This window comes from Enhydra lutris, unplaced genomic scaffold (genome assembly GCF_002288905.1).
Source record: "Enhydra lutris kenyoni isolate GAN:26980312 unplaced genomic scaffold, ASM228890v2 scaffoldscaffold29, whole genome shotgun sequence".
In the NCBI taxonomy this organism is placed as follows: Eukaryota; Metazoa; Chordata; class Mammalia; order Carnivora; family Mustelidae; genus Enhydra; species Enhydra lutris.
The window spans coordinates 10,574,824-10,589,437 of NW_019154113.1; the positions used below are offsets into that span (position 1 = coordinate 10,574,824).

At 43.6% G+C, this 14,614-nt stretch overlaps 1 protein-coding gene across 2 annotated transcripts in view; it reads right to left on the reverse strand.

The window, feature by feature from the left end:
* The window catches only part of LOC111152600 (multiple C2 and transmembrane domain containing 2), a 180,962-nt gene extending 167,231 nt beyond the window's left edge, over positions 1-13,731 (reverse strand). For both annotated transcript variants that reach the window (XM_022511120.1, XM_022511119.1), the window contains exon 1: positions 13,203-13,731. In XM_022511120.1, coding sequence (XP_022366828.1) covers positions 13,203-13,667 — 465 coding nt within the window. In that variant the 5' untranslated portion in view covers positions 13,668-13,731. The remainder of the gene's footprint in view (positions 1-13,202) is intronic.
* Between the last annotated feature and the right edge of the window lie 883 nt (positions 13,732-14,614).

The following is a 14,614-nucleotide window of genomic DNA, read 5'->3' on the forward strand; positions in this document are numbered from 1 at the left end:
GTCCTCTGGTCCACCCCCTCTGCAGGCAGTGACATCATGAAATGCTATAACCAGGCAGCAATGGTCCCTGATCCCAGGATGGTCTGAAGCCTCACACGTCCTCCCCACTTAGAACGGAGGCCCCATGGCTCCTGCGTCTGTGGTTCTCACACAGGCCTCTTTCTCCACCCGTCCCAGCCCTGATGTCCCTTGACTGTGTATATAATTCATCTTCTCATTCATTCACCACGATCACAAGGGTGATTTCAGACACTTTGACCTTTCCCCTAGGCTCCCAGCACTGCAGCCACTAGAGGCCCCTGGCCCTGGAAGGACCACTGCTGCCCAGGCAGGAAAGGAGCCCCAACCCTCTGTGTGGGAGACCTGTTAGCAGACCGGAAGAGAGGCTCCAGCAGGGCCTTCACTAGTCACCCTCCTCTCTGGCTCTTCATACCTCCCATGTTGCTCTATGGAAAAACACATCCTAGGGTGGTTGGACAGGACTATCCGAAGACCGCGTTAGGAGGACAATCTGAATCTCACTCTACTCCCCCAATTTCAATGTTTGCCCTCATGCCTTTTACACTGCACACTATTATTTCCTGGAAGCTTAGCAACTCTTCTGCCTGATTTACAAACCCAAGAGAGACCAGCCACATCTTCATGGGCAGAACCAACAAAAAACATCTCCTGTCTGATCCTCTGCAGCCTGAAGACCCATTGGTAATGTCTCCCATTTTGCAGTCTCACAAACCTCACAAACCTACCAGTGCTGGGCTCAAAGTTTCCATTCAGAGTGCAGAGTTATTAGCCAAAGATCCAAAGATTGTGGTGGCCCAGAATCTTCTATCACCAAGGAGAACAGTGAACGGATAGGGGCTTTAAAGCGTCACCCCTCAGAGGGCACACCAAACATGCTCTCCCCCAAATTGGCCTCTCTGTACTTAATGATAACATTAATTAAGGGACAAAATGAGTCCACACAACCACCGTCACTTACACGCTATCAAACATGAGCACAGAGCTCTTATTCAAATATGTGATAAGTCTTCCACTTACAACAACATGGAAATTAAATGTGAAGAATGACATTAATTCAATATTATGGCTGGTTTTACTCACAGAAAAGTCACAGAACTTAAAGTTATGGTTCCCACAGCCACCGTAACTGTCACACACCATATATACGCACCAACGAAGGAAAGTGATCACATAAAGAAGAGAAGAAATGCTACATGGGCACCGAGGACCAAGTTACGGCTGCTGGGGGACACATAACCTTGACTATTCCCTTCCATTCTGCATAGACTAAGGTATTATCCACTGAGTAGAAGTTATATGATTTCACTTCTTTGTAAACCTAGTAACTGCATCAATGAGTTCTTCTTTAAAAAGAGCACAGTTATGACTTTCCTCATAGGAATCCCTGGTATCCCACAATCACAAGGATATATTTTTGATATTCTCAACAAGCATAATCAAGCACTCTGTTTTTTATTTGACTTTTGAAAAGTTAACACACAAAAATTGTTGTATAGAGCATTACAATTATTAACCCATGTATAGATTTGTGGGACCATGACAATAATCAGGACAGAACAGTTCTGTTCCCTGATAGCACTCATTCATGCAGCCCCACTGGGGTCCAGGCTGTCGTCCCGATGTAGTTTCACCTTTTCCAGAATATCCTGCACAGGGACTCATACTGTATGCAAATCTGACATCTGACATATTTCACTAAGCACAATGCCTTTGAAATCCATCCAAGTGGTCCTCTGCATAAATCGTTTAAATCTTTTTCATTGCTGAATACTATTCCACTGAATACATGAGCCATAATTTATCCAACAAGTGCAGGTTTCAAACATTTCAACCAAATGATTTCCAAGGACTCAGGGAAAGGTAAATAATATTGAATACCATGAACACTAAATAGTTTACTATGACAGGGGCACCTGGGTGGTTCAGTAGGTTAAGTGTCCAGCTGTTGATTTCGGCTCAGGTCATGATCTCAGGGTTGTGAAACTGAGCCTCGCATCAGGCTCTGAACAGGGAATGGAGTCTGCTTATGATTCGTTCTCTTCTTCTCCCTCTGTTCCACCCCACCTCACCACTCATGCATTCTCTCTCTCTCAAAAAAAAAAAAAAAAAGAGAAAGAAAGAAAAAAGAAAAAAAGTTTAATATGACAAAACAGTCTAATTACATAGAAACATTAAAAAATACAGCACCAACATTTTAGCATAAAAACTAGTATAAGGTTAGCCAGCTCTCACACAACTCTCACTGCTGCTTTTTGGGTGAGTGGTTTTGTGCTTTTGGTTTGGTTTTGTTTTTAAAGACACAGACTTTGCATTGGTATTTCCTTTCTACCTAAATAGAAATTGGTGGGAAGGTAGTATATTTTGCATTCTCTTTAGTTGAGAGTCCTCTCTCTGCAAGAATGCAGGTTTATTAAAATTCAGCAGGATATGGGAAGATATGAACATGGATGGGCCAATGATATAAAAAAGAAAATCTCCCCTACTCACCAAGGATCTTAAAAGCAAAACACAGATGAGAGTAAACATCTTCCTTTTGTGTGCACAAAGCATGATCCTGTACAAATACCACCTCCCATGGGGCTCCTCTGAACACTCTCACCATGAAGCACACACAGGAAGCCAAATTATAAACCATGTGAACAATCGCTGGGCATTTAAACCTCAATACAAGGAGACATAAACCCACATCCAGAAAAGCTAAGTGAGTAAAATGCTGGCTGAGAAGAGCACTTCTACAGTCTCTGAAAAATACTCAAGAGTACATCAGTATAGCAAAGAATACATGGGATACAGATTTACTTAACGACTGTACCCGCATCTAGGTTCCCGAGAATCGGGACACTCTGGATGGCAGCGTTCATACACACAAACACCTACAAGACAAAGGAAGTAGCAAAATGCACGGAGGAGATGGGATGGCTGGACAGACCCCAACGCAGAGCCTGGATACAGTGACAGAATCAAAACAACTCACGTGGCGATAAGAGGACAAAATTAAGACGTCTGTTGAGAAAAATTCAGGTCTACCAAATGGCTGAGTCTATGCCTATTAAATTTATACACAACTTTTAAAGGGGCTATTGACTGTACAATAGTGGGCTACCTATTTAGTTCCCCCACACACACCCCCAAGATTGTTCTCTTAAGTGATTACCCTGGGATACTGAGATGCAAAGTAGAAGTCACACATGCGTGTGTGTGTGTGCATGTGTGCATACATATATGCCCTATTCAATCACGTCAGTATAAAGCAGTGGTCAGCAACATCCAACCCATCACCTGTTTCTACAGATAAGGCTTAAACTTTGCAACACAGTCCTATCTATTCATTGACATGTTTATCTCTGGCTGATCTCACGATACCGTATGGGGGCTGGGGTGTTGCAACAGAGGCTTGTGGGCCACAAAGCTAGATATATTTATTATCTGGCCCTTTGTGGAAGAAGTTTGCCAACCCCTGGTATAATCAACCTTTCTTTTCACGCTCGGTAATATCTGTCCACTCACCTTGCACACACTGTTTACACGCTTGTTACCAGTAGGTAGCTTAAAAGAATAATGGTCCCCTTTATATTTTCTTAGCACTTTGTAATTTACAAATATACACATGCTCCTGTTAGGGGCCCCCAGGCTGTCATCAGTATCACCAATGTACAAATAAGGAAGCCCAAGTGAAGAGGATAATTGGTTGCTGAAGGGAAATTAAAGAGTTAGGCTTTTACTGGAGTGTCCTGGGTCCTCCACTCTTTTCACTGTGCCCCTACCCAGGAGAATCCAAAATTAGAATGCCCAGCTCTGTGCGGGGGAGACGAGACTTGGGAGTCAGAAAGACCTGATTTCGAATCCTACTTGTTCTACGTCCTATCTTTGGGTTCTTGCAAAATTTACTTAAAATTCAAGACATGAGAACATCTCCAAAAGGGCCGAAAAAGATTCTTACTTTACAGATTATTTGGAGAAAAATTAATTCATTCAAAGGCTATCTCTGGGCCACTTTACTAGGCTGCTTGTATATAGAGGGACCCAAACAGATGTGGTCCCATGAGATAATATTCTTATATTTTACCAAGCACAGTTCCTTATATGTAACCTCTCAGAAAGTGATACTGGTGTTGCCTCTCTGTTATTATTGCTGTCTTACTAGTATGATTGTTATTAAGGCAGGGGATGTATTTAGGAAGATTGGAGGAAAAAGGTCAACGAAGGTGGTCAACCAACCAAGTCCCTCCCTTCATTCCAACCATCCCTTTCCCTCTGATACTTTCATCACAACAGAGCGAGGGGGCTGGTAATGAAGTCTCAGGACAGTGCCCCCTCCCCTTCCAAGCACAGCTCATCGACCTGTGCATGCTTCCTCCATGGCTCTCCTCCAAGGCAAAGCTTCCACTTACTGCTATTCCCAGTGTCTACAGCAGGTGTCATAAGCACGACCTGTATACTACTCACCCCTGCCTGTGAGCAACACCAGTATTGAGCCCAAAGGGCTCCTTCTTAGCCCACTCTCTGGTACCCCCAGGTAGCCCTATGGTCTCACAAGCTTGCCCAACAGAAAAGGAAAGCCCACATGATGCACACAGCCTCCAAAGTAACTCACATCCCCAACCACTGCCCCCTCACACTGCTGCCCTGCTATTCCTGAATCACACCAGGCACTCCCCTGCCTTCCTGGAGCCTGTACGCTTACTCTTCTCTCCTCTAGAGAACTCTTTCTCCAGGCACAGACACACCTGAATTCCTTGCCTCCTCTAGGTCTTTGGGTAAATGTGACCAGCCCAGAAGAAGAGGTCTTTCCGGACTTCTCTGTTCAAGCACTCCCAATCACCTTCTCTGCTTTGTTTTTCTCCATTACACCTGGCCCTCTCTGAACATATCTGTAGCCTGCCCCCATTGGGATCAGGTTGAGATCTCCACGAGAAAGTGGATGTTTGTCTGTTCGGTTGACGGTTGTGTTCCTGGTGCCTACAGCAGCATCTGCACGTAGTAGGCACTCAACAGAGGAGAAAGGAGGGAGGGAAGAAGAAGAAAGAGGCCAACCCCACAAAAGACCCTGGAACACGGCTGATGTGCCCATCTCGCGGACACGGTGATGGTGAGGAATGATTCTGGAGATAAATCACTAACAGTACAGAACACGTAACTGAAAGGTAGAGAAATTAATGTACCTGTTCAGTTGTGCCAGCTGTAAGCTAGTTCCTCTGTATTGGTTTGTCACTGTGTTTCTCTGTGGTCACGAAACTGAAGCTCTGTGGTTGCCTGGTAGTGTTTCTGGAAACCTCCCGATAAGGTAAAGTACTTCTCTAAACCACTCAACTCATCTGCATAAGCTAGCACCAAAGCTAGTTATTTAAAACCCCAACTGCCAAATGAAATGACAGGAAATCCCCAGTGGGCGACTACAAGGACAATGAGGTGGTAGGAGGCAATAATCCTTTCATTCAGGATTATTAGTCGCTAAGCACGATAATAAGGCCATTCAACCACTATAATTATCCTCGCCTTTAAAAGGGCACAGTGGACACACAAAAATAACTACCTTCCTTTGAGGGGCACTTGGGTGGCTCAGTCGACTGAGCGCCCACCCAGCCCTTGATTTTGGCTCAGGACATGATCTCAGGGTGCTGGGATCAAACCCCGCACTGGGGGGTTCTGCACTCAGCATGGAGACTCCTGGAGCTTCTCTCTCTCTCTCTCTCTCTCTCCATCTGCCCCTCCCCCTGCTTGTGGGTGCTCTCTCTCTACAATAAATCTTAAAAAAGAAAAATCTCCCTTTGACTACCAACTTTTTTAGATCAGCGGCTGTGAGTCGTCACATTTCCAAACTCCTGATGTACACAGAGTTTTGCACTTGGACTCAGACAGTCCTGGATTTAGATCCTGGCTCTAACACTTACCAGCTCACTGATGTTAGGTAAGTCATTATACCCTCCGGGCCCTCATTTCATTCGGGAAATGTAATGGTAGAAACAATTATAATAACTAATAAATACAAACATAATATGCAAACCATGTCAGGTGCTTGTGCCCTCAACCTATTTCTGAGCTAAGAGCCTTCCACTTTTTTTGGCCTTAAAATTTTGCATGTAACTCAGGGACTTGGCTTACTCCCTGCCTGAGTTGGAGCAGATGTGCCCTCCCTCTTCAGGCCCTTTCCTGACCTCCTGCTACGTGACTTCTCCCCACTCACCTCACTCAGTGATCCAGCACGGATCAGGGGCTGGGATCACCTCAGATCTTCGTCACTGTCTTTGTGAAATCTGGGCCTATGCTCAACTCCACCATCGACACCAAGGAGGGCAACCAGTGGCAATAAATACCTGACTTTATAAAGCAGGAGAGAGTATCTTATAAAATGAGTACCGGGGAAGGAAATGAGAAGAACAAAGGCAAGGGGGAAAAAAAAGAAGAAGAAAAAAGAAGCTACTCTACCCCTGGGTCTCCTTAACTGTATTTAGCCTGACACTTAGGAATTCCTTTAGAGCCCGCCCTCCCTCCCCCAGGCCTCCACGTATCACCACCTTCCCCAACCCAGCGGAAATTCATGCAGCCCCACATTACCTAGCATGGCCTGTGGCTTGAAAATCAGCTGTGGAGAAACATGAGTCAATATATTTCACATAAGGGCCCCTGGGTGGCTCAGTCTGTTGAGTGTCCAACTCTTGGTTTTAGCTCAGGTCATGATCTCAGGGTTGTGACATTGAACCCCACACAGGGCTCCATGCTCAACATGCAGAATCTGCTTGAGATTCTTGCTCTCCCTCTCCTTCTTCCCACCACTTAAATAAATAATTAAATATTTTAAAATGTGTGTGTGGGTGTGTGTGTGTGTGTGTGTATATATATATATATTTCCCCCCCACATAAATGAGGTGTGCAGAAAGCTGGAATGGAAAGAAAAAAAGGCATGGTGTCTGTTCCTCAGGAGCTCCCAATCTAATAAGAGATGCCGACTTCAAGGGGCACCTGGGTGTCTCAGTGGGTTAAAGCCTCTGCCTTTGGCTCAGGTCATGATCCCAGGGTCCTGGGATCAAGTCCCACATCAGGCTCTCTGCTCAGCGAAGCCTACTTCCTCCTCTCTCTCTGCCTGCCTCTCTGCCTACTTGTGATCTCTGTCTGTCAAATAAATAAAAAAAATTAAAAAAAAAAAAAGAGAGAGAGAGAGTTGCCAACTTCTAAACAACCAATGAAATACAAAATGGTGGAGGGGTTTGGCAATAAAAAAAGGTGCCCTTTACCACCTCCTATCCCCAAGTTTTGGTGATGACAGCAAGCAGGATAAAACTGTAAGACCACCTTTCATCCATAAGAGGCCAGACATACAAAGTCATGTAAAAGAGACAATCTGGTTGCCGGGCAACCATGCGAGGTTCTCAGCCTGACTGAAAGTGGTAATTACACAGCTAATCAAATAGTGTGTCAATCCAAAAGAGGACAAGGTCATGCAAGAAGACCTGGGTGAAAGTTTGGACTTACTCCTGAACCCTATGGAGGGAAGAGAGAGCCCAGCCCAAAGGACTCTAAGAACCTTGGCTTCATGGCCTAGGCAGGTTGGCATGTGGGCATGGATGTCGTTGGCCCAACCAAACGAAGTGTGAGTATGTCAAGTTCTCATTTGGAATTCAGTCGCTATTGGGAGATGGATGGCTATCTACACCATTCAGTGTAGAACCTATCCATTCTCTTCTCAGGAATTTGTGTCCACAAAACAGTCTCCTGATTCTATGTGACTTGTAATGTAGGCTGACTTCAGGGAGCCAATACACCCAACAGGTTCTCGGAAGTATTTCTAGGCCCTGATATAATTATTGCTCACTCCACTCTAATGAAGTTGATGCTCATTATGATTTGACTTCCCAAATAACTTGACAATAATGACACAGTGAGCTGTTTATATCAAAATAAATATGAGAGTCTACACAGTATTTAATTCTCATTGCAAATGAATCAACATTTGTCATTTCTAGCTCAGTCTCATGGGTATTGGGTTATCATGAGTTGGTACTCTAAGCCAGATGGTCAGTGGACAGTTAATACAGTCTTGGAAGCTAGTGATCTTCTCAGGGTCTTACTCAGTGAAACCTTTGCCAACTACCCATTTGCCTTCCCTTCTCTACTTCCTCTATTTACTCCAAATCCTTTCTCCCTCTACAGATTTCTACAGAAAGCAGAATGAGGTTAGTGTTCCATGACAGCAAAAGTGACATGCTGTGTAAACAAAGGTAGGGGGAAGATACAGATTATATAGTCAGGAAACCCAGACAGGGAAAGAAATTTTCAGCTGGGCTTTGAAGGATGAGAGAATTTATGTGAGAGGAGAAGACAGATGTGAGATGGGTCACTGAAGATTACAGAAACCATGAGAAGCAAGGAAAGCGGAACAGTCTAACATCATTTCACGGCATTTCACTGGTGCCACCTGGTGCATAATGGTGATGTTGCCAAGAAACAAATGTTTGTATCTGTGAGAGCACTTCAGAGAGAGAGAATTCTGCCAGAACAAGTTGAGATCAGGTTTCCGTGGACTATCCAGTGTGGTATGAATCTGGGACCCAAGAGAAAAGTCTAGAGAATCCTCTTCCAGCAAATGCATCCTTTATTCTAAAATGACTTTCTTCCACTTTGGTCTTGGGGATGGTTGAGCACCACAGTGAGACTATTCCAGACTTGACTATTTCAGACTTCCATGTGGCGTCTACATTCTCATATTCCTTTTTTCTCTTCCCTCTTAATTTTTTTCTTTGCTTTCTCATTCCGTTTCCCCTAAATGTAAACCCGCACCTCACTTCATTGCTGACCCTGACAGGAGTGGGGAAAAAATTGGAAGACACTCAGCCAACATCATTATCTGGGGTGTTAGCCCACTGCTGCAGGTTCAGCCTTGAAGTTGCCCTTGGACATAAAACATGTGAGACAAACATCAATGGGTACTTGAACCACAGATGTTCCTTGCTTTACCCCTCCCAGCTCTGGAAAGCTACAAATAAAATCAGCCACACCAAGAATACTCAGCAAACATCTTATTGTCCTTGTGGTACCCCAACATGGTGGAAGGAGCTCAAAAAGGGGATAGGCAGAGCAATGCAATTGACCACGTGTGATCCCATAGGCCTGATTAGCTACAACCCAGTCCACACCAATCCTTTCTTCCCTCCTCATTGCTTCTCCCATTCCATGAAAGTGACAGTCACCTGTCCACTATTCATCAGGTAGAAAAGAGATAACCTGTATCCTAGATAGAGATTCACCAACCCCCAAACTCACATGACATGGATTCACCAAAACTTCCATCTTCATTGAAAAAAAGACAGAGAAAAACACATTCAGATTTAAGGCTAGTATCTGACTTGGGTTGAAAAGTCTACACCTGTCTAAATCTCTGTTTTCAGTGAAATCATATAGATAGAAATTTCATTTACAGTATGTTTCTTTCCAAAAAATCCTAAACAAATAAACAAAGAAATTCTGACTTTAATGAAATCATAAACTGAAGAGAACTCACAATAAAGACACTGATAAAAACTGTAGGAACACGAATGGATACATTACTATCGTTGATTTCCTCATACATAAATAGTGATTGAGCACATTCTCTGTGTCAGGCACACAGCAAGGCCCCAAGAAAACGAAGACAAATTAGACATGACTCCTTTAGACCTACCCACAGACCAAATTACACAGCCTTGTGGGGAAGATAAGCAAGGGAGTGGCTAACTTCTATACCATTTAATAAATTCTAGATCCTCGGGTAGTGGGGGAAGCCCACTCAATATGGTGGAAGGGAGCTCAAAAGGGGGATAGGCAGAGCAATGCACTTGACCACATGTGATCCCATAGGCCTGATTAGCTACAGCCCAGTCCCGCCACCCTCCTCAAACCAACCAGATACATAGCACTCAAGTGGCCATGGGAGGATCAGTCTCAGTTTCTACCTTGTATGTCCTAGGACAGGAAAAGAGAAGCAGAAGATTTGTATTCAAAAAAGAGGTTTGGGGACTCCTGGCTGGCTCAGCTGATGAAGCACATAACTCTTAATCTCAGGGTTGTGGGTTCAAGCCCCACGTTCAGTGCACAGATGACTTCAAAATAAAATATTAAAAAAAGAGTTTGTTTTCTTTTAAATGGGTGAGTTAAAAAGCAAAATTATTTAAAATAATTTTTTAAATTATTCCAAGAGTTTTGCATTTAGCCCAGAGAAGAGAAAGTAACCACTACCAACCATCCATTTACCATCCATAAAAAGCCCCTCAACACAGACCACCCTTCCTAGTACACATCACACCGGAAAGTTCCTCAAACACCTATGTCAGGAGCAGCAAAATGCTCACCACCTCCTAACTACCCCATTCACACTTCAGGTGGTGTCCACCATATTTCCTCACCTATCAAATCTATGCCAGCTTGCACAAGCCCTCACGTCCTGTCACAATGCCTGTCCGTCCCCATGCACTGATATCCTCCATCCGCCAGGCTGCCAAAGGCAAGGCTTAGATGTTTTGCGCAGACAGTTCCAATATCTTCTTGCCTCTTATGCTTCCTTTAGAGCTATACAAAGCTGTCTCTTAATACCTCATAACTTAAAGTTAGGGTCACTTTCCTATCCATCTCTATTTCTAGTCACAACCTTTATGGTGCCTGAGTTAGAGTAGGTACTCAAATATTTATAGTCAGCAAAACAACTTCACGGCGCTAACCTAAAAAAAAAAAAAAATTATTCTAGGACCACCTGGGTGGCTCAGTTAAGTGTCTGATTCTTGGTTTCTGCTCAGGTCATGATCTCAGGGTCCTAGGATTGAGCCCCACATCAGGCTCCCCGCTCAGCAGGAGTCTGCTTGTCCCTCTCCCTCTCCTCCTCCCTCCATGCTCCTGCTTTCTCTCTCTCTCGCTCATAAATAAAAATAAAATCTTTTGTAAAAAACTAATCTTAAAAGAAGAATTCTAATCTGAGAGTGTTAGCCTATCAAAGCCAAAAAACCCACCCATTTTCTTCTGATCAGTTAATAATGTAACAAGAAGATAAACTTCAGTATCCGATTCTACATTGGATATAATTACTCCCTTCACATCGAACTATGAATTATGAATAATGTTTAATAATTCACCTGATTTATATTTTGATTACTGGAAAAACATATTTCAAATTTATAAACAATGGTAAAAACTGTAACATGGTTACAAAAAGAATTTCATAAAAGTAAGTGGTAAGGGAAAAGACAGTTAAGTCATTGAATGGTTAATGGTGACTTATCATCAAGTTTCCAAAGGAATCTGGTCACTACATCCTCCAGATATCCATGATCCATTCCATAATGACACCCAAACGTATGACACAATTAAAAATAAATATACGACACCCCAATATATAACAGGCTTTGGTTCTGAAAGTAAAACCAAAAATCCCAGTTGAATACCCAGGTTTGTATGCAATTATAACAGGAACCTAGAGTCTCCACAAAAAAAAAAAAAAAAAAATTCACTTCTTCCCTCAAAGCTGTAACCTACTTTAGTGTCACTGATGGGGAATTAAAAAAAAACAAAACAGGGACGTCTGGGTGGCTCAGTTGGTTAAGCAGCTGCCTTCGGCTCAGGTCATGATCCCGGCGTCCTGGGATCGAGTCCCACATCGGGCTCCTTGCTCATCGGGGAGCCTGCTTCTCCCTCTGTCTCTGCCTGCCACTCTGTCTGCCTGTGCTCGCTCTCTCTCCCTCTCTCTCTGACAAATAAATAAATAAAATCTTAAAAAAAAAAAAAAAAAACTGATTAAACCAGTCACCATGATTTACTGATCTGGGGACTGAATTTATATTAAACTTGTTCTAGATATATAAGATTTTCTCATAATTGTACTTGGCTATTTTAGCTCATCGAAATACTAAAGCATTAAAAAATCAATGAGACCATAAGAATTTGCATCCTTCAGTTTCTTTTTGGTTTTTTTTAGAGAATGCAAGTGAAGCTGTCCACAGGCAAACACGCACACGCGTTCACAAGCACACACACATGCACACACATACGAGTGAGACTGGAGCAAGTTCAAACCCTCTGACAGTCAAACGGAGAGACACATTCATACATTTCTTAGGAAGATGAATATGCAGGGGTCCCTGGGTGGCTCAGTCAGTTAAGTGACTGCCTTCGGCTCAGGTCATGATCCCAAGGTCCTGGGATCAGGCCCCATGTCAGGTTCCCTGCCCAGCAGGCGGGTCTGCTTCTCCCCCTCTCTCTGCTCATTCTCTCTCTCTTTCAAATAAATAAATAAAATCTTTTTTTTTTTTTTTAACAAATCAGTTTATTCTCTGATAGTTTTTGAAGTCAGAAATCTGAAATAGGTCTCCCTGAGCTAAAATCACTGTCTACATAGAAGAGTTCATTCTGGAAGTCTGGGGAGAATATGTTTTCTTTTCTATCCCAGCTTTCAGAGCCACCTATACTCGCTGGTTCATGTGTCCTCCATTTACCTTCAAAGCCAGCAACAGGACATCCAAAAATTTTACTCTGACTCCAAGTCTTCAACCTCCCTCTTCCACATTTGGGGAACACTTTTCATCTATTTTATTTAATTATTTTTTAATTTTTTATTTTTATTTTTTTTAAATTTTTTAAATTTCTTTTCAGTGTTCCAGAATTCATTGTTTATACACCACACCCAGTGTTCCATGCAATACGTACCTTCCGTAATACCTACCACCAGGCTCACCCAACCTCCCGCCCCTCCAAAACCCTCAGATTGTTTTTCAGAGTCCACAGTCTTTCATGGTTCATCTTTTTTTTTAAAGGAATATTAACATGTATTTTTGTCTACCATAACACTGAGCAGTGGTGGAGAGAGAGAGAGACACACACACACACACACTTAAAGCAAAAAGTTTGAGGAAAAATTATGTTTTTAATTTCTTTGCCAGGAACATGGAAAAAGGAAAACTCATCCAATAGGGCTTTTAATGCCTTAAAGTATCCCAGAGAGGTTATTTGTAATAGTTTTAAAATACATAGAGGTCAACCCTAAAACGAATGGGAAAAGCGGGCGCAATCAATATTACCTGAATTTAAATTCTTATAAATGACATTCTCTCCATCCAAGCTAACCACAAAAATAACTCCAAACCAAATCTTCCAAGGGCAAGGAGTACACATAGAAAGGAGAAAAACAGAAGAAGAAGCAGGAAAGTGCCCAGCCCTGGTCTCACCTCTGGCTCCTCCAGGGCCTCCTCTCCAGCCGGTGTCTTCTGCAGCAGATCCAGGATGCCATTGCTGGAAGGCCTCCTGTCCTCGGAGGGAGAGGCATAGGCCTCCTCGGAGTCCGTTTCCACCACACGGAGGTAGCCTGCTTCTTCCTGGTTCCAGTCCAATTCCTCCTCAGACTGTTTCAAGGAGCTACTGCTGCTCTTGGGCAAGATCCCCGCTGTCGACAGGCTGCTGGGCACCGAGATGTAGGATGACTGGGGCCCAGAATAAGGCCTGCCCTCTGGGGCCAAGGCCTCAGCCTCCAAGAGGTCAGGGACAGAGAGGCTGAGGCGGCGGTCCAGGGAACGCCTTGCCTGTAGGTCTAGGGGCTGGTTCCGGTTCTTTTTCACCCTCCTCTTGCTCAAGTTGATTAACAAAGGCCTGGTCCGCTGTTTCAAAGAGCCCCAGACAGATGGTTTATCCTCCATGGCTGCCTGAAGGCCCAGCAAGTCACTCCATGAGAGAGCTCCTCTGTGTGGGAAACAACCGCAGCGGCTCCTAGAAAACACAAAGTGAGGAGAGAGAACACAAATGAGCCTTCTCAGTAGTATCTAAGCACATTGAAGGTAAGATGTGACTGGAAAGTCTCACACGTTCCACTAAGGGACTGAGACAGAAACATTTGGTTGGTAATGTTTACAAATATTTTTAAAGCATTTTTTTAAATATTTTATTTATTTATTTGACAGACAGCAATCACAAGTAGGCAGAGAGGCAGGCAGAGAGAGAGGAAGGGAAGCAGGCTCCCTCCTGAGCAGAGAGCCTGATGCGGGGCTTGATCCCAGGACCCTGGGATCATGACCTGAGCTGAAGGCAGAGGCTTTAACCCACTGAGCCACCCAGGCGCCCCTTAAAGCATTTTTAAGGCACTGAATTTTTAACATTTTTGTCAGAGGAACCATAGAAAAATTCCAGTCATGAATGGAACTGTGAGGTTGATGTGAAAAGAATGTTTCATCAGAAGACTGCTTTCTCTGACTTAGTTCACTGCACTTAATGTCCTCCCTCCCGGTTCAGCCATGTTGTTGAAAATGGCAGGATTTCCTCCTATCCAGATGCCTAACTCATATCTCATTGTGTGTGTGTGTGTGTGTGTGTGTGTGTTACACACACACATGTATTTTTATCCATTCATCCCTCAATAACCACTTAGATTGTTTCCTCATCTTGGCAACTGTGAATAATGCTATAGTGAACAAGGGAGTGAGGGAGTGAGGAAATGCTGATTTTAGTTTGGAAGGATATATATACCCAGAGTCATATAATACTTCTAGTTTCAGTTTTTTGAGGAACCTCCATATTGTTCTCCATGTGTCTGTATCAGTTTACCTTCCAACAACAGTGCACAAGGGCTGTCTTCCACATCCTCACCAAA